The following is a 20,865-nucleotide window of genomic DNA, read 5'->3' as shown; positions in this document are numbered from 1 at the left end:
TGGCTGCTGCAACCCAGTGTCCACCATCAGTGTAGAGCTTGATACTTGTAGCTTTTCAGAACATGGTTTGGAACAGCCTTCCCCAACTTGGCGCTCTCCAGATGTGTTGGATGACAACCCACATCATTCTCAGCCAGGATGCCTGCTGGTTGGAGGTGATGGGAGTTGTGGCATGGCACATCTGGAGGGCGCCAGGTTGGGGAAGATGGTCTGGGATAAGCTTTCCTGACACGCAAGATGTGCCCATCATCTGCTTAGTTGGTGGTGGTCTGATCATATTCTCTCCCATGCAGCAGCTGGATTTTCACGGAGAAGAACTTGTTCCAACAGACATTCCCATGTGTGAAAATAACATTTACCTTGTAAATGTCTGAATGCCTGGAGTATGTCCTTGTTCTTACGTTACCGTGTAATGGGATAGAATTGACACAAGGATTTATTTATTTATTACTATGTCCATTTTGAATTGTGTGATAGTTTTTGAATGTATCATGTGAGTTGCCATGCCTGATTCTCCGTGGTCCATTCTTAATACAGCGTGTGCCAGTTTTCATCATTTCTTAGCACATTAATGTACTGGCACAAAACTGGCCATGGTTCAGTTCTTGCATTGTTCCATTGTGGTGCTCCTGTCTGTATTTGGTTTGTACGTTGGAAGTCGCTTGCTCTCTCTTATTGTGTTTGCAATACAAATCCCTTCAAGGCAAATACTAACCTTGGCTGGTACGTAGTCTGTGATACTACCAACACCAAGCCTTCTTCTTTCTTCCACAGGTGGCTGGTGGTGGAGGTGCTGATCCCCTCCCACAGGTGTGTACCTATGGCTAGGGCTTGGACTGTTTAAGGGAGTGGGGAGGGGGACAGCTCTGAGTTTCCTTTTTATCATATTCTTAGCAAACAAATCCCTCAAAACTTCATCTGTAGGAAGTCGCTATTCATGTAGGATCTGTTGTCAGTGGCTGGAGTCCTCCACCCCACTCCGGAATTCTTGGGGTAAGAATGGCTTTAAGCCTCCAGCTGCCCTCTGTCTACTGGAGGCCTTACAGGGGCTGTACAGCAAGAGTATGTTTTGTTAAGCTATTGTATTCTATGGTTTTCCATCTTGGTTTGTGAACTGCCCAGAGAGCTTTGGCTATTGGGCAGCATAGAAACACAATAAATGCATTAGATAATTAAATATATTATAAATACATGTATCTGTGGATGGTCTTCCCACTCATGGCCCCATGGCATTTGTGGGATGTCCTGATGTGTGTTAATGGGGGAGTTCATTTTCAGCGTTGGGAAGTGCAGGTATTCTTATAATGAAGATTTGCGTCAAACCCCATGACGCCCGTCTTCAAGGTTGAGCAGATATGGCTGCTTGTCAGCGCTCTCACGCTAAATAGAAAACTTCCCGTGTCAGACAACCATCATGACGCTGCCAATCCGGCAGTATCACTGCTCACCCACCCTCCTAGCATCACCTGGCTCTGTCCTGAGGCATCAGAGAAGCCTGGGGAACGAGATGCTTCCTCTCCGGCATGAATGCTTTCCCCCACAAGTTCCTCTGCAGTCTACAGTCCAAAGCTGCCTGGGTGCTGTGTAAAAGTCTCCTGATCCCTGTCAGATGCAGGCTCCCCACCACCTTCCACATCATGGCTCTTGGCAGCTGAGTCTCAGTTGGAGAGGGCATGCTGGTGCCACTTCTAGATGGGGCATCAGCATTGTATTTTGGCCGACTCTGGCTTTTTCTTAATCGGCTTGGCTTGCGCTCAGGGCTTGAACCTGGCAGCTGCCCCATTTCCCCAGCCCTGCCATTGAACTGGCTGTTGGCATGGCTGGCATTGGAGGATGCTTCAAGGTTGAGACCCCCCACCCCACCCTCTTCAAGTGGCGCTGCCAGCGTAGCAAAGGAGAAGAGGACCCAGCTGTGTCATGAGATTCACTTAGGGGAGAATGGGGGGGGGGAGTGGGGGTACCTGAGGACTCACCGGCTGCTGTTTCCCACCAGCTGGCTTCTTCTCTCCCCTTCATTTCTTGCCTGCCCAAACGCCTCTTTCCCCCCTGCCTGATTGGCTCCCAGCCGTGTTGCTCTTTGCAGAGCTGCTTTCTTCCTTCTTTCCCCCTTGGCTTTTCCATAGCACCTTTGTTGGTGATCTCCGTCTGGTTAGTTCTTTTCTTCATATGTTTTGATTTGGAAGATTTCCATGCAGTTAATTTCCATTGGTTGGTACCCGAGCCTGTGCCTCAGATCATGCATCAAGCTGTGGAGATTGCATTGAAATTTCCCGGTTTTGTGGGGGTTTTAAAGCAAAGTTAAGAGGCAGAGGATGACAATTTTCATATGATTGCCTTCAAATGCCTTCTCATTTGATCACCACTCTCAAATAAAACCACCCCAAAGTGCCTGTGACAAATTGTTACAATAAATGTTTGCTTTTGTTTATTTCTGCCCCTTGACAAGCAGGCAGATAATGGACATGAGTATTACTTAATATTTCCAAATGGATTTGTCAAAAAGAAAGTCCTACATATTAAGGCAGATGAAACACTTTATTAGAGTTAATGTTGTTTCTGCAATCGCAAACGGGGGATTTTAATCAAAAATAGTATTTGTGAATGGTGAATTGAAATGGCTGCAGGTAAAGGGAGGGATGAGGCTGGGAGAGGACACTGATAGTCCCACCACCACCACCAGGAGCTCGTACTGGCTCTCATCAAGGGGCAGTAGATCCAGAAGGTTGAGGGATTGTGGGATTGCTCCCATCTTTTTGCTCATCTCTCTGAATGCCTCCATGCTTTGTGGTGCGATCATTGTTGCTGTGAATCTGAACACCTTGCATGCCACAATCTGGAATGTTGATAGGGCTCTGGAGGGGCCTGGGGTGGGTGGGGGGCTTTACTGCGCTCATGGAGAGCAGTGCATGATCTGGTCTGCCTCACTGAGGGGGAAGTGAGCTCCGCTGACATCTGCACGACTTGCTCTTACTTGAAAGCACGTGTGTGTGTGTGTGTGTGTGCAAGGTGAGGGGGGCATTACCTTGTTTCTGAGTAACTATGAACCAGTTTGCTTTATTCTTCCCTAGCATGCTGCTTTGAGTAGAGGAGCCAAGCCTGAAAATGTCGGGGTTGGCTGTGAACTGCCCTGTTGTAGTGAGTTTGTTAGTGAGAAGAAATGTGGACTTCGCAGAGTTCCAAAATGCTGTTAAGAGACCTGTGTAGCCTAACAAAGTGAGTAGATATTAGCAGGCTTTAGCTGACAAGAGCAGCCTCATTCCCTGGATGGGCCTCTCCTCATTATGTCATCCTTTTCTCATAGAGTCTTATCTCAGGATGAGCTGGGAGGTTTTAATTTCTAACGAGGCATTAGAAAGGCAATTGGTTTCCCAGTTTAGATGCTTTGGGAACCTGTGAGAGGGAGCCCCCCCCCCACTTCTTCTGAGAGTGGGAGGGATGTAGCCTCTCAGCTCCTGAGAGAAAGGCAGGCACCTAGCAGGAGAGCCTGTAAGATCCGAGGCACAAGCTTCATGTTTTGGCTTTGCTCCAGGCAGAACCACGCAACTGGCCTGGAGAATCTGCTTTGGTTCACAGGGATGGCTTCCATCTGTCTATGAAAGCTTGATTAACTAGTAGGAGCTGCTAACTTTTATATATTCTGCATCCGTTTTCTATCAATAAACTGTCATCTTTTTGCACAAGTGGCTTGTTTCATCTTGAAAATCAAAAGAACCAGATTGATGGTTCTGGGTGAATGTAGCTGCCTTTCCTGCAAGCAAGGTCTGTCTTCCTTCATGGACGATCCCTTCCGGATGGGGAAAGCATATTCTAAATGACTCCATTGGCAGCATGGATGTGGGGAGCCAGATAGCAATATGGTGGCCTAAAGTGTAATGTTGAACATATTCATATACGTTTACTTTTTGGTATCATCCTTAAAGCACATGAATAATCCATTTTGTTTTCATTTGTGGCCCACCACATGTTTGGCCTACAATTCCCATCAGCCTTGGCCAGCATAGTCAGTGGGGTGAGAGATGATGGGAGTTGTAGGTGAAAAGGCCATGAGTTGACCATCCCTGCTCTCCTGGCTTCTAGCCTTGGATTCTGATTATCAATCGAGTCTGCAACTCAGTCCACATATCACACTGGGCAATTCCTGAGTTGTTCAACTCACGGATTACGGGAGGAGCGTAGCATTCAGGCCATTTCTGATTTCAATTATCAGCCCCATTCCTGGGTTTGTTTCTTGATGTCCAAACCTGGGAACTCTAGATTGTATATTTATTTTATTTTATTTATTATATAAAATCAGAAAAATTATAGTCCAGGGAAAGCCTGTGTGAAGAGGTATGTGCCACGACACAGGCTCTGAACACCAGACCTCACGTCTGCCACCACTTATTATGGGGCGACACAGGCTCTGAACACCAGACCCGGCCAAGGCTACTCCCTGCTCAAGCTAAGCACTACTGCTTGATGCGCCTGAGGCAAGGGACAAAAACCACCTTCCTCTAAACTATGTGGAGAAAGGGGTTTAAAATGGAGAAGGATTTTAATATATATAATAATGCGCTGTGAGTTATATCTGCTTAGGTGAATGATTGTCAGAGTGGGTGCTGAATGTGTAAACTTAAGATGATAAATGCCAAACAGACACGTGGGACTTTTGTGGTAGTTTAAAAACAAAACAATCAAAATTTATTTTTAAAAGTTCATATGCTTTGTTTCAAATAACATTTAAAAACCTTTTTGAAACCTTTCATACAATCCTGTCACCCATTCACATACGCGCTTTCCTTTTTCTCACACAATCACTCTTGAACTTTCTTTATTATCAGTATTGATTAATATACTTCCACTACGTGCACACCACACCCTAAAGACACCACTCACTACACTGACCCTCAGATTTCCCAGAACTTAAGTACCCTAAACACAGAGAGCACTGCATTATTATTATTATTATTATTTATTTATTTATATAGCACCATCAGTGTACATGGTGCTGTACAGAGTAAAACAGTAAATAGCAAGACCCTGCCGCATAGGCTTACAATCTAATAAAATCATAGTAAAACAATAAGGAGGGGAAGAGAATGCAAACAGGTACAGGGTAGGGTAAGCAGGCACAGTCCCCCCGAAAAGTTCTACTCAGTCCCCTCCGTCCTTCCCTTATATATCACTCCTCCCCCCTTCCAAGACATTCTAACTCCGCCCACTCAGGCCAACATTCTAAAAACCACAGACTCACAAACCGCAGACATACATTTGGAATTGACCTGTGGAGTGTAACGCCACAGTATGTTTTTAGGAGGCATTTAGAAGCTATGTATTTTTTGCCTCCCGAACCATACAAGGGAGGGTTTTTCAGAGGGTGGGTGCCACTACAGAGAAGGCCCACCACCGAGGTTCTTCATGGCGACATTCTATCCGTTTCAGAAAGGCCAGCAAGGCCTCCTCTGAAGATTGTAACCGTCACCTAGGTGTATATATGGGGAAGCGGTATGCTGGTTGCAAGTTGTTTAGGGCTTTATAGGATAACAACAAAACCTTGTACATGGCTCAGTAGCTAGCAGGCAGCCCGTGCAGTTCTTTTACCTGGTTTTATATGAGCAGAGGTAGGTGACCCCGTGAGCACCCTAGCTGCTGCGTTCTACACTAACTGCAGCTTCTAAACTACACACGGGTAGCCTCACACAGAGTGTGTTACAGTAGTCTAGTCGCGAGCTTACCAGTGCATGAATGACCATGGCTAGGCTATCCCTATCCAGGAACCAGCATGGTTGATGTAATGACAGAAGTTGGTAATGGGCGCTCTGGGCCACTGAGGTCACCTGGGTCTCCAGTAACAAAGATGGATCCAGGAACAACCCCAAACTACAGACCTGCTACTTCAGAGGAAGTGCAGCCCCATCCAGAACACGCAAACACCCCAATTCCCAGACCAGGGAACCACCAATACACAAAGTCTTCAGGTTAATGGCCCTCATCCAAGCCATAACTGCATCCAGGCACCGGTTCAGAACGTGTACAGCCTCTCATGATTCAGATGTCACAGAGAAATAGAGCTGGGTGTCATCAGCATACTGGTGACACCTTCCCCCAAATTTCCTAATGACCGCTCCCAACAGCTTCATATAGATATTAAATAACATTGAGGACAGGATGGTGCCCTGTGGTATTCCACAGTTCAGCTGCCATGAAGCTGAAGTGCAGTCACCCAGTGCTATTCTCTGGGACCTACCCTGCAAGTAGGAGTCAAACCACTGTAAAACAACAAAGGAGGATACCGTGGTCAACCATATTGAAAGCCACTGAGAGATCGAGAAGAAGTAATGGGGTTGCACTCCCCCGTCTCTCTCTCGCAGAAGAAGGTCATCATCAGGGCGACCAAGGCTGATTCCATCCCAAAACCGGGCCTGAATCCAGACTGGAAAGGATTCAGATAATCAGTTTCCTCCGAGAGCACCTGCAGCTCTCTCGAGCAACTTGCTCAGAAATGGGATATTGGCAACCAGATGATAGTTAGCATAGTTCTCTGGGTCAAGGGAGGCTTTTTTCAAGAGGTGGCACCACTGCCTCCTTCGAGGCAGTAGAGACCACTCCATCACACAATGATGCGTTTGCCACTCCCCTGATCCATCCGGTCAGCCCCGCATGGCTGGCTCGAATAAGCCATGATGGGCAAGGGTTGAGAGAGCATGTGGTGGGTGGAACAGATTCAAGCGTGTTGTCCACATCCTGGATTGCTTTACCACATCCTTTATAGTAAAACAACCCAGCGTAAAAGTCAATCATTACTGTTAATTGGAATCAGAAACGGCACATGTGCGTCTTTCCTGCTTCGCTCATCCTGGAGTTTATGGGTTATGTAGATCCATGGAAGTTTCTCTAGTTCTTCAAAAACCCTTCTCTCATCTGATTTTTTAGTCACAGTGGAACTTGTTTACTTGAAAATTCAATGGCACCATTTTTGAAATTCTTCTGGAGTGTGTGCATGTGTCTGTGTGTGTTGGCGGGGGCAGGCAACTGGCTTTTACTACAACTTCTGGTTAGAAAATGCAAAGCTGTGGCCATTGCCAGCTGTTGGCTTTTAATAGTGAAATGTTAACATTTCAAATTCTGTATGAGGGCCCTTGTTGAGATGTGCTGGCTCCATTTCCCATGGAGAGCAGTAACAAAATGCGTGGCTTTTCTAAGCTGTTTGCCATCTAGTGGGGACTCTGAAAATGGGTAGTATTGCTACATTAGCACTTGTTCCATCTGAGTGGCATTTTGAATTGTTTATCTCTAAGAGAAGTTCTGTGTCTGTGGCATTACTTCTTTCTCTTTAGGTAGCTCACCTGTACTGCTACTTCCCTGTTGATGGATAAACAGCGGTTGGGCAGCACACTTTGCCCCCATGCCCCCTCTGAACTGTCCAAGGGCCCTGCATTCCAGATTCAGGCCGGGTCTCAGATATGCTGCTAGGCAGGCCTTGAGGTCATTGGTTGAGCTCCATGCTGGGTGGCGTTGTGTTCTCTTCTTCTGGCTTGGGATCAGGGATTGAGGGCGGACTTTCCCAAACTGGTGCCTTCCAGAGGTCTGGGCTAAAACTCCCATCTGCCGAACCAGAATGGCAAAGGGTGAGGGGATGATGAGAGCTGAGGCCCAAAACTTTTGGAGGGCTCCTGGGTTGAGGAACACTCATCCAGCGCATCTTGTGTTTCATTTTCTTAATCAAATTGGTTTCCACTGTTTGTGGTTGGATGGCTATGGGGTGTGTGTGTTGAGCTTTCCCCGGCCTTTGCTCCCCCTATCAGTCATTTTTGGCTTAATTCAATTATGTACCCCCTCATATCAGCCCCATCTTTTGAAAATAGCAGTATCCCATATATTTTAGATGTTGCACTGCGCAAATTGAAGTCTGTATATACATGTACGTACGTGTATGTGTGTGTATGTGTGAGAGGGAGAGATGTGGGAGTAGGGGAAAGAGAATGAGCTTGAGATAGCAGGCATAGCTGTCTTGCTAGACTTGTTTCATATAGTTGGGGGGCAGAGCAGGAAACTGCTTTTGCTTTAGTTCTATCTTGGCCCAGATGTTGTTTTAGAAGGCAAGCTGGAAGCAATGGTTGTATGATGGAAGAACACATTTCCGAAGAAGGTCAGCCATCTCATATGCTGCTATTTCCCCTCTGCCGTGAATATTCTTCTCTTGCTGTGGCTCCTGTCTGTTATTGAGCAGCCTGATTGTGTGGTGCAGGGCCCGCACACTACCTTGTGTGAGTGAGAGTGTCAGCTATTAGTGGTATAGAAATGTAATAAATAAGTGTTTGCAGAATTCAGCTCAGGACAATTAACTTCCTAATGACTTAATAGGAAACTGGTCCATCTACACAGAGGAGCAGGAGAGCCAGTGGGCCTTGCTACACCTTAGAGTCCGACGTCTACTCTGCCTGCTCCCGCGCCTCCAAGGCTTGTATAAGTATTGGGCTGACTGCTAGCACTTTTTGCTTGTGGCACAGTTGTCAAAAAGTTAGCCATCATTGCTTCAGCTGTTCCTTGAATTTCTTGGATAGAAATGGGTTTAAAAGTGAGTGGTGATGTTTTCTGGAACTGAAATATTGGAAGTCTGATTTGCCTTTTGGAAAGCAGCCCTTTGTGAATAGCTCATCTTGGCCATATTTGCTTTTCAGACCTCTTTCTTGAGCCTCTAATGTTGGTCTTTCCTCTTTCTTCTACAATTAGATGAATTTGATGCTTATATCATTGTGTCCTTCGTCAACGCCACCCTGGTACTCTCTATTGGAGAAACTGTAGAGGAAGTGACGGATTCTGGATTTCTTGGTACCACGCCCACATTGTCCTGCTCGTTGTTGGGGGATGATGCGTTGGTGCAGGTAAGGGTGCCTCTGACTCCCTTATGTACTGATTGGCTTTTGCTGACAACCTGGTTCTTTAACTTTTTCAACTGAGTTAATGAGATAGGGTTTTGCTGTGGTTCTGTTATCACGTGAACCCTTTTCATTTTTAAAGATGAGGAGGAGCTTGTGAAAACATACCTTGCTTTAATATTATGAAAAATTGCAGTTTATTGATCTTCCACCCACCCCGCCACTTCCTTCAGTGAATTAGAATGGGAGACTTAATGATAAAGTTCACAAATTTGTTGTAAGAATGTGGTGAGGGTTACAAACTATTTTGCAAAACAATAAATGGTATAGAAAGGCTTGATAATCATGCAGCTGAACATGGCTCCAGATGAACAGGCTGAAGAAGCTTTTATAAATTGGTATCTTCCTTCCCCCACCCCCCCTTAGGTGCCTCAAAATAAATAACATAAGTACATTTAAATAGATAGGCTAATATTTATTTATGTATTTTATTTGTTTTCAGTTGTCCTATGGTGGAAGCATATTTAATAAAAACACATTAAAACCAACAACATCACTTGAAACAAAAAATTTAAATGCAGCAGCAACAAGAATTTTAAAAGCAGAAGATCAGTGTCAGAGCGCCTTAAAAATTCTGAGTAGCTAACAACATGGAGAAGGACAGTTCTAAAATGCAGCTTTAAAAATGTAATTAAAAGTAAAACAAGCAGCTAAAATGAAATTTAAAGGTTTCGGAGAACAAAATGGTTCTTCACCAGGTCAATAAAGTAGGTGCCAGGCGGATATCTCCAGGGAGGTATTCCACAGTTGGGGGCTACGTGGTTTGGGTCCAGGCTACCTGTGGGATCGCCTTCTCCCGTACAATCCACCCCGCACACTCAAGTCCTCTGGGAAGAATCTATTTCAGCTAGCAAAAACTAGATTAACACCTGTTACCCAGAGGACCTTTTCTTCTGCTGCTCCCAGACTGTGGAATGGCCTGCCGGAGGAGATTCGTCAACTTGACAGTCTTTTAGAATTTAAAAAAGCAAGAAAGACTGATCTATTCCGGCAGGCCTATCCAGTGAAATTTTAGAATGTTTTCAGGATGTTTTAAAGATGTTTTAATCATGTATGGTATGTTTTTAATCAGTTTTTAATGTGTATTTTATACCATGTTTTTATATTGTGTTTTATACTTTGAATGGTTTTAGTTTTTGTGAACCGCCCAGGGAGGTTCAGCTGTTCGGCAGTATAAAAATGCAATAAATAAATAAAATAAAAATACTAAAAGAAAGGCCTACTCACAAGTAGCCCCCTGCCAGATGTCAGTATCTGAGGGCACTTGAACCATGGCCTCAGATGATGATTCTGGGTAAGAGGCAAGAACATATGGGAAGAGGTGGATAACACCCTTATTTTGGCCCAGAAACAAACTGGGAACCAGTGAAAATGGAGCAGGACTGGCGCAATCTAGGCATTGTGCCTAGTACCACAGTGGCATATTCTGTACTAATTGACGTTTCTGGACTGTGTTCAAGGGCAGCCACACGTCCAACACATGGCAGTAATCTGCATTGCAAGTTACCAGGGCATAGATGATGATGATGATGATAATAAAATATTTCTTACCCACCTCTCCATTTGGATCGAGGCGGGGAACAACAATAAGTATAAAATACATAAAACTGATTAAAAACATTATTAAAATGTCCTAAAAACATCCTAAAATCCCCCTGGATAGGCCTGCCGGAATAGATAAGTCTTGACAGCTTTCTTAAATGCTAAAAGACTGTTAAGTTGACCAGTCTTCTCCGGCAGGCCGTTCCACAGTCTGGGAGCAGCAGAAGAGAAGGTCCTCTGGGTAATGGTTGTCAGCCTAATTTTGTTTTTGGCTAAACAAGTTATGGCTTGTTTAAGTTGTGGCATAGGCTGCACATGCTTCCCATAATCATCTGCCTGTCCAATCCCAGGTGGCAAGGTTTGTTTGAAGGGGGAATAACTCCCTGATACCCCAACGGTAGCCCGTGTGAATTGAGGGTTGTTTCTACAACAAACAAGCCATCCAGGTCCAGATGACATGACAAGCTGTAGCTGGGTGGTCGATTAGGCGCATGACGCCCAGCACATGATGCAGCTCAAACAAGCCATGGTAGTTTGTTTAGCTGAAGAAGATCATCTGAACCAGGTCACCATGCTGATGACACTGCAGTCTAAATCTCCAAACTCAGTAGTTTCATCTGAATGTTAAATAGCAAGGGGAACAAGATGGATCCTTGCAGAATCCCAAACCATAAATGTCATGGGATAAAGCTGAAATCCCCCAGCACCACCTTCAGGAAATGGCTGCACATCCAACTTGGATGACTTTTCTAGAAGCTACATAAGGAAGCCAGCTCCCAGAGAGAGAGAGAGAGAGAGAGCAAGCACAGGAATTTGTCAGGGGGAGGTCCCTAACAACATTTTTTGTTCTTGTAAAACACACCCATATAATATGGGACTCTGTTGTTAACCTTGAGGGAGGACAGGACAAAGCACAGGCTATTCCAGTCCAGTCCAAAGGGCAGAATCTAAAAGGGGCTATGGACAGAAAGGATTCTCCAGTGGTGGTGACCTGCAAGGTTTGTGTTCCCGACTGAGATCAACATGGTGTACACCTGCCATCAATGCAGGAATCCACCCTAAAGCATCCCCTGACAGGTGGTTGTCCAGCTGCCTCTTGAAAGCCTCTAGTGTGGGAGAGCCCACAACCTCCCTAGGTAACTGATTCCATTGTCGTACTGCTCTAACAGCCAGGAAGTTTTTCCTGCAGTCCAGCCGGAATGTGGCTTCCTTTAACTTGAGCCCGTTATTCCGTGTCCTGCACTCTGGGAGGATCGAGAAGAGATCCTGGCCCTCCTCTGTGTGACAATGTTTTAAGTATTTGAAGAGTGCTATCATGTCTCTCCTCAATATTCTCTTCTCCAGGCTAAACATGCCCATTTCCCTTGCTCTGGGCATTAGTATATAGACCTCGAAGACCATGTGTTTTATAGTCTGGCTTTGTTCCTACATTGTTGCGGACACTATTTTGGGGCACTATTGGAGCTGTTCTCTGTACTGTGGTGCATTGGCCTTCATCCATTGTTGCCACTCCTGGCCATCGCATCTATCTGGACTGTCATTTGGAGCGACGGATCCAGAAGCACCCCCAAGCTGCGAATGCAGTCTTTCAGAGGGAGTGTAACCCCATCCAGAACTGGTTGACACACCTCCAAACCTAGGTTATGACCTTTGACAGCAAGCACCTCCGTCTTGTCTGGATTCAGCTTCAGTTTGTTTTTCCTCGTCCAGCCCATTACTGCCTCTAAGCGTTCATTCAGAGGAGACACACTATCCTTAGCTGACGCTGTTGTCGAAGGGATAGAGAAATATATTTGGGTGTCATCAGCATACTGAAAGAACCCCGCCCCATGCCTCGAATGATCTCTCCCAGCGGTTTCATGTAAATATTTAATAGCATTGGGGAAAGGATGACACCTTATGGTACACCACACAGCAGCTCCTTCTTTGAGGAACAGCTGTCCCCAAGCATCAACATCTGGAACTGGCCCGAGAGGCAGGACCAGAACCACCGAAGCACAGTGCCCCCAATTCCCAATCCCCTCAGGCGATCCAGAAGGATACCATGGTTGATGGTATCGAAATCCACTGAGAGGTCCAAAAGCACCAGCAGGGACACCCTCCCCCTGTCAATACTCAGGCATAGACCATCTGCTAAGGCGACCGTAGCGGTCTCAACTCCGTATCCTGTTTTGAAGCCGGTTTATTATTTATTTATTTATTTATTTATTGCACTTATATACCGCTCCCATAGCCAGGGCTCTCTGGGCGGTTTACAGAAATTCTAAAATTAAGATTAAAACGAATATACAAAATTTAAAATCCTAAAACACAGAACATACACACATAAAGCATTAAAAAACCGTTAAAAAACTAAATGGGTTTGAAATGGTTTGAAGCCGGGTCTAGAAAATCTGCATCATCCAAGACTGCTTGGAGTTGGAAGGCAACGGCCCTCTTGATCACTTTGCCTAAAAATGGAAGATTTGATACTGGTCTGTCATTATTAAGGTCCAGGGAGGGCTTTTTTAAAAGTGGCCGTACTACAGCTTCTTTTAAGTATGATGGAAAACTCCCCTCTCTGAGAGATGCATTAATAATATGCTGTAATTGTTGTCTAACTGCATCTCTGCCCTGGATGACCAGCCATGAAGGACAGGGATCAAGAGGGCAAGTTGTCTTACTCACTCATCCAAGCAGCTTGTCCATGTCCTCGGTACTCACCAACTGAAACTGATCTAGTGTAACTCTACTTGCGGAATTGCTGGACACTCCATTGTCAGCTTCTGCTATAATGACGGCATCTAAGTTGGCTCTTATCCAAGAGATTTTATCTGTGAAATGATTGTTAAAGGCATCACAGCGAACTACCGAAGGCTCTAAAATCAGGTTCAGAGGGGGAAGGTGTCTGAGTTAGACCTCTCACCACCTTGAATAGTTCTGCTGGACGCGAATTCGCAGACTCAATAACTGCTGGGTTTAGCTATCACGACAACAGCCCAGGAACACTGGGCCATTCCTGAGTTGTTCAGAAAAGCAGAAGCAAGTGGGACTGAACTGGCTCTGCGCTCAGAAATCACGTGTGATCTAATCGGCCACCACCTGCTTGAGCACCTTGCCCAGGAAGGGGATATTAGCCAACGCCCTATAATTACTCAGCTATGCTTTTCAGAAGTGGTCTCGCTACTGCCTCCTTCAAGGAGGTTGGGACCTCTCTCTCTCTCTTTCATATAAAGAAATTAAAACCTCTCTGATCCAACCCATCATCTTCTCCCTACTAAACGTGATAAATCACTAGAATCAAGACTCATGCAAACAGATCGCTGATCCTGAATTGTAGAATCTAAATCATGACAGATACGAGCAATTTTGCCCTAAATACGTAATGCAAACATGTCAACTGTGTGCAAACAAGGGTTCTTCCAGATCTGCTACCAGGCCTTGAGCCGCTTAGAACTCTTTCTGCTCGATGAAAGATGTCCTATTTACCTTCACCACCACAGTAGGCTTGATACCCATTTTCTTCCACCTGTATTCCATAAAAAGCTGCCTTGTCCTGAGTCAGAGCCTTGGTCCATCTAGCCCAGTATTGTCTACGCTGACTGGCAGCAGCGGCTCTCCAGGGTTTCAGGCATGGTTCTTTCCCAGCCCCACCTGGAGATGCTGCCTGGGATTGAACCTGGGGCCTTCTCCTGCCAAGCAGGGTCTCTTCTTCCACTGGTTTCCTAGCTTGCTCCATTGCCCTCTGTTCAGATGTGTTCCAGGGTGCTGAATTGGCTCTACAAAGCAGGAGGCGACATCCAGGACAACCCCTGTCAGCTGCCTGGGTTGCCCCCATATTCTGCAGAGTGACTGGGACTTGGACAGCATCACCCACCCCACTAGCCCTTTGGAAGCCTCTAGGGATGGACCAGTGTAATAGATCCCCCAGCCCTGCAGAGAAGTAATCAATTATAAATTGGTGGGCCATGGACTGACAAAGGCATAATAGCAGGTAGAATGACAAAGGCATTGGCTGTACTAACAAGTTACTGTTTTATTCCTGTCTCCCTTCAGGTTTATCCTGATGGCATCCGGCACATCAGGGCCGATAAACGAGTGAATGAGTGGAAGACCCCAGGGAAGAAGACCATTGTCAAGTGTGCTGTGAATCAGAGACAAGTGGTGATAGCACTGACTGGAGGAGAGCTGGTCTACTTCGAGATGGACCCGGTATGTGAGTTGCCTGTCCTAGCAGGGGGTCTGTAGACTGGGGTTGCAGCGAGATGCTCTGAGCCATGGTGGTGGGGGCTCTTGGTGTAGCTCTCATTCGTTTCGGTGGGGCATCATTTCAGGAAGATGGTCCACGCCCTTATTGTGTGTGAGGTCTTTCCCCCCTGCTTTTTGGTGGACCGTTGGAGAGATCTGTTTAAAGGTGGCGGGCTTCGAAAGACTCCCTTGCAAGAGCTCGTGCCGCAATCAGTGTGTGGTGGTCTTTAAAGTGCTGCAGGAGTTGTTTCTTCTAGAGAGTTGTCGTGGTTCTCAGCTTCAGTTTGCTGATCTGAACGTGCCTCCTTCTTCCCTGCTCTTTCCACATTAGTCAGGACAGCTGAACGAATACACTGAGAGGAAGGAGATGTCAGCGGATGTGGTATGCATGAGCTTGGCCAACGTCCCCCCTGGAGAACAGCGCTCCCGTTTCCTTGCCGTTGGTCTTGTGGACAACACCGTGCGCATCATTTCGCTGGACCCCTCTGTAAGTGCCTGCGGAGTGCTTCTGGCCTGTGCTGCTGCACCTCAGCTGGTCTGAATGGAAGTGCCGCTCCACTTCCCTGATTGACCTTCCTTTGGACAGGAGAAGGCCCTAGAGGCTCAGTGTATTTGTCATGTTGGCCCACAAGTATGCAAGCAGAGCCTATTGAAAGCAATCGGATGCCTAGCTGAACTCCTACCATGCCGTTTTTCAAATTGAAACGACAATTGCTGTTTCTCTGCCTCTGCCACTATTTGAAGGCTAAAACACTCCAAATGGCCATTACGAAAGAGTATCTTGAAAAGGAGGAAGGGTGGACCATTTGCCTCTTCATGAAATTGGGTGTTTTCCAAACTCCTGTTGGCTTATTGAATACAAGCAGTGTTCGTGAATGTGGGCCGGGCCAGGTGGGTCCAAGGCAGGAAGACTCAGGCGGTTCTCGATCTGGCAAGAACGCCAGAGACACGGTCATCTGCCTGAGCAGGGCCAGTGCTCCTTACAGTGGGAAACAGTTCATGGACAGGATGCATCGTCCCAGAGGTGGCTCTGAATAGGCCCTGCGCAGCTTGCAGGGGCCACTGGCTCTTGCATCAAGAAGCGGGCTCTTCCCGTGTGCCTTCCTCATAGCCCTTCTCTCCCTTCTTCCCCAGGACTGTCTGCAGCCATTGAGTATGCAGGCGCTCCCTGCCCAGCCAGAGGCATTGTGCATTGTGGAAATGGGAGGAGCTGAGAAGCAGGACGACCTGGGGGAGCGGGGCTCCATCGGCTTCTTGTACCTGAACATCGGCTTGCAGGTGAGGGGTCTGTGCCTGGCTCTCCTTGGAGACCATTCCAACCGAGGTGGGGTTTTTGCTAAGTACTTAGTCCATGGGGCTGTGTGGCGGTTTTGCCACACTTGAGCGGGTCTCCAGTCCTCAGAAACTTTCCCTTCCCCAATCGTGCAGGGGTATGGTTTCGAGCCCCATTCCACGTGCAGGCAGGCAGCCAAGTCAGGAGGGGACATCTGCCCTGCTGCCCTGAATTCCTGGGGAAAGGAAACGGCTTACACCCCTCCCATGTGACTAAGGCAAGGAGGAAGGGGACCTTCTGTCTGCCAGGGAGGTGGAGAAAGAGGAGGTGTTCTGCTTACTGTGGGGGTGCGGGGAGGTCTGCACATCTCACTTTGCTGCAATTTTTTGGTTTAGCCTGCATTTTTAGGAAGTTGTTTACGCCTCTTTCCTTAGTTTATAAAAAGTAAGACATAGGTATCCCTTAGTGGGCGTGGGCTGCTCCTTGAAGTCACAAAGAGTTGGAAGCGACTGATCGAATAAACAACAACAAAATCCCTTAGTAGCAGAGCTGCGTCTAATGTTGCTCGTGCTAGAGAGGAGCTGGAAATAATAAGAGCATTAGAGTCAAGAGGTGAAAATTACTTGGTAATCATGAGTTAACTTGGGCCCTCTTTCTCCTCCCATCCAGAATGGTGTTCTGCTCCGAACTGTCCTCGATCCGGTCACTGGAGACCTCTCTGACACAAGAACCAGGTATCTTGGGTCGCGTCCCGTGAAACTCTTCCGTGTCCGGATGCAAGGCCAAGAAGCAGTGAGTGGGCACAAGTGTGTTGCCATGAAAGGCAGGGATTTGGATGTCTTGATAGGGGGCTGGGAGGAGGAACACGAGTAGAACTATTAATCTGGTGGCCAAGAGGTCTTGTAAAGCTTTCGAGGGCCAAATGGAGACTAAGCCCCATTTTATTAAGTAGGGAAACGATAAAGGAATTTTTTAAAAAAAGTATTGAAAGATATTTTAAAGATAATAGAACAGGACAAACAACAAAAAAATAAGATGGGAAGCAGGAAAAGCTGTAATAATGGGGGGAATGTATAAAACAAACAAGTATAATAAAGAGGAAGGATAGGGAAAAGAAAGAAAAATTAGACCAAGAAATTAATATTTTAATGGAACAATATAAAATACAGGGAAAATTACAATTAGAAAGGAAATGGAAAAAAGGGAAGGAGAGAGAAATTGTAGATATAAATAAAACAATGATTGACATGTTATATGTGAAGCAAAGACATTATGAATTTACTGGAAAAAGCTCAAAATTGTTGGCAAATAAGAGTTTAAAAAAAAGGAACAGGAATAAGATTTTAGCCATGAACAGCTAAAACATTTAGATATAGACTTGGGCAGGAAGGAGGTTAGGACATACATACCACACCTAAAAACATACCATGACACGTACCAATTAAGACATCTATTAACCATAATAAAGGAAGGAACCAAGGCACAATGGGTAGAAATAGAAAAAGAATTGATGGAACTATAGGAGGAAGAAATACAGAACATTTTCCATAAAATAAATAAATAAATAAATATAACACAACAAATAGAAAGGAAAAGCAGTACAATCACAGGATTATTAAAAACATAGTATTTTAAAAAAGAGAAATTGATAACAGATTTTCACAACTAACTCCAATTTGGGTACACCTAGATTTTGATATTAAAAATAAAGCAGTAGCTAAAAATAAATTAAAATAAATGGGGCAAGGAATAAAAAGAACATGATAATCGGAGTCTACTACCGACCACCCAATCAAGGAGAAGACGAGGACAAAACTTTTGAGAAACAAATTGCCAGTGTTTCGAGGAAGTGTGATGCAGTAGTGATGGGGGACTTCAATTACCTGAGATCTGTTGGGAGACAAATGCTGCCAAAAACGGCCCTTCCAAGAAATTCCTGACGTGTGGGTGATAACTTTCTCCTACAGAAAGTGGAGGAAGGAACTAGAGGATCGGCAATCCTTGACTTGTTATTGACCAACAGGGATGACTTAGTGGATAAAGTGGCAGTAACAGGAACTATGGGGGAAAGTGACCACGTCATACTTGAATTCTTGATTATAAAGAAGACAAAAGCGGAGTGTAGCCATACATGTACTCTGGATTTTAGGAAAGCTGATTTTAATAAACACTAACTATGATAAGTAAAGTCCATGGCAAGTGAGCCTAATGAGAAAAGGAGTGCAGGATGGGTGGGAGTATTTAAAAAATGAAATTTTAAAGGCACAGTTACAAACAATTCCAACAAAGAGAAAAGATAGAAGACAACAGAGGAAACCAATGTGGCTCCACAAAAAGCTTAGAGACGACCTGAAAACAAAAAAGGATACATATAGGAAGTGGAAGGAAGGCCAGGCTACAAAAGAAGAGTACAGACAGGTAGCACAGAAGTGCTGAAATGGCATCAGGAAAGCTAAAGGTGTGAAAGAGCTGAGATTAGCGAGGGATGCTAAAAGCAATAAAAAGGCTTTCTTCAGATACGTGAGTAGTAAAAGACAGAGGAAAGAAATAGTGGTTCAACTGCTTAATGAGGATGGCAAATTGATAACAGATGACAAAGAAAAGGCTGAAGTGCTCAATTCCTACTTTGCCTCAGTCTTCTCCCAAAAGCGGGTCTATGACCCCCCTGGAAAAAGTGAAGCAGAAGTTGAGGGGGAAGGAGTACAGTTTGAGATTGATAAACAAATGGTCAAAGAACACCTAATTTCCTTGAATGAGTTCAAATCTCCAGGGCCCGATGAACTGCATCCTAGAGTAATGAAGGAGCTAGCGGAAGAACTCTCAGAACCTTTGTCTATTATCTTTGCAAAATCATGGAAGACGGGTGAGGTGCCAGACGACTGGAGGAGGGCTAACGTTGTCCCTATCTTCAAAAAGGGCAAAAAAGAGGAACCTGAGAACTACAGACCAGTCAGTCTGACATCCATCCCTGGGAAAATTCTGGAGCAGATTATAAAGAAGTCAATCTGTAAACACCTTGAAATCAATGCAGTGATTACTAGAAGCCAACATGGATTTGTCAGGAACAAATCCTGTCAGACTAATTTGATCTCATTTTTTGATCGGGTAACCTCCCTTGTGGACTGTGGGAATGCTGTGGATGTCATATATCTTGACTTATGTAAAGTTTTTGACAAAGTGCCCATGACATTCTGATTAACAAACTAGCTAAAAGTGGGCTAGATGGAACAACTATTGGCTACAGAATTGGACTCAAAGAGTACTTATCAATGGTACCTTCTCAAACTGGGGAGAGGCAATGAGTGGGGTACCGCAGGGCTCAGTCCTGGGCCCAGTGCTCTTCAACATTTTTATTAATGATTTGGACGAGGAGGTGCAGGGAACGCTGATCAAATTTGCAGATGACACCAAATTGGGTGGGATAGCTAATACCCTGGAAGACGGAAACAAACTTCAAAGTGATCTTGATAGGCTGGAGTGCTGGGCTGAAAACAACAGAACGAAATTTAATAGGGATAAATGCCAAGTTCTACATCTAGGAAATAGAAACCAAATGAACAGTTACAAGATGGGGGATACTTGGCTCAGCATTACTACAAACGAGAAGGATCTTGGAATTGTTGTAGATCACAAGCTGAATATGAGCCAACAGTGTGATATGGCTGCAAGAAAGGCCAATGCTATTTTGGGCTGCATTAATAGAAGTATAGCTTCCAAATCACGTGAGGTACTGGTTCCTTTCTATTCAGCCCTGGTTAGGCCTCATCTAGAGTATTGCGTCCAGTTCTGGGCTCTACAATTCAAGAAGGATGCAGACAAGCTGGAGCGTGTTCAGAGGAGGGCAACCAGGATGATCAGGGGTCTGGAAACAAAGCCCTATGAAGAGAGACTGGAAGAACTGGGCATGTTTAGCCTGGAGAAGAGAAGACTGAGGGGAGACATGAGAGCACTCTTCAAATACTTAAAAGGTTGTCACACAGAGGAGGGCCAGGATCTCTTCTCGATCCTCCCAGAGGGCAGGGCACGGAATAACGGGCTCAAGTTAAAGGAAGCCAGATTCCAGCTGGACATCAGGAAGAACTTCCTGACTGTTAGAACAGTATGACAATGGAATCAGTTGCCTAGGGAGGTCAGGGATGCTTTAGTGTGGATTCCTGCATTGAGCAAGGGGTTGGACTCGATGGCCTCGTGGGCCCCTTCCAACTCTACTATTCTATGAAAATGTAGAGCTTCTAAGATAGTATCTGGTAATAGCTACGGAATCCTGCAGAGGGAACAAACCTGGAAACGTGTTGGTAATTGCTGCACCATCGTTAAACTGGTACTTGGTCAGGTGGCAGCGGCAGCTGCCAGGTCTCCTTCCCAAAATACATTTTAGAAGCATTTTTTGGTGACTGTTGAGGGTGCTTCATATCGTCTTCCCAGAAGGGCTTGTAAGGCTGTTGTAAGTAGGAGAGACTTACTGAAGGCCACTCACTGAGTTCGTGGCTGAGGCAAAGGTTGAACTAGAGGCGACCCAGGTGTTCACTGCTACATTATACCTTCTCCATAATCTAGCAAACGAGTCGCGTGTGCAACAGACTCCCCAAAGCTGACTTGAGCCCAGAACATGCCAAAGTGGCCGGACCATTGGCTGAGGAGCACCAACCTGCAGCAGATGATACAAGTTGGGAATGTCCTTGTAAAGTCCCAGTTGAAGTGGAGCCCCCTGCAGACATTCCTGACGCTCTTGGCTTTTGCGCTCCCCGATTTTGGAGGTGCTGCCATGGCAACAGAGGCTTTGCTTTTTGTCACAAGGTTTTTTTGAGGGGGGAGCGCTCTCCTGGGGGGGCAGGGCAGGGCGTCCTAATTCACCACTGGGTGAGCGGCTCCATTGCTTCCAGCTGAGTTCGCTCTCTGTTCTCC

The 20,865-nt window shown here is 45.7% G+C and overlaps 1 protein-coding gene across 3 annotated transcripts in view; it reads left to right on the top strand.

The window, feature by feature from the left end:
• SF3B3 (splicing factor 3b subunit 3) overlaps positions 1-20,865 on the top strand; it is a 56,507-nt gene that overhangs the window by 26,749 nt on the left and 8,893 nt on the right. For all 3 annotated transcript variants that reach the window (XM_063141526.1, XM_063141524.1, XM_063141525.1), the window contains exons 12-16: positions 8,713-8,864; positions 14,496-14,651; positions 15,019-15,174; positions 15,822-15,965; positions 16,630-16,752. In XM_063141526.1, the coding sequence (XP_062997596.1) occupies positions 8,713-8,864; positions 14,496-14,651; positions 15,019-15,174; positions 15,822-15,965; positions 16,630-16,752 (731 nt within the window). The remainder of the gene's footprint in view (positions 1-8,712; positions 8,865-14,495; positions 14,652-15,018; positions 15,175-15,821; positions 15,966-16,629; positions 16,753-20,865) is intronic.

This window comes from Elgaria multicarinata, chromosome 14, assembly GCF_023053635.1.
Source record: "Elgaria multicarinata webbii isolate HBS135686 ecotype San Diego chromosome 14, rElgMul1.1.pri, whole genome shotgun sequence".
NCBI lineage: Eukaryota > Metazoa > Chordata > Lepidosauria > Squamata > Anguidae > Elgaria > Elgaria multicarinata.
The sequence above is the reverse complement of the archived record's forward strand: the minus strand, read 5'-3'. Positions and strand labels throughout refer to the sequence as shown.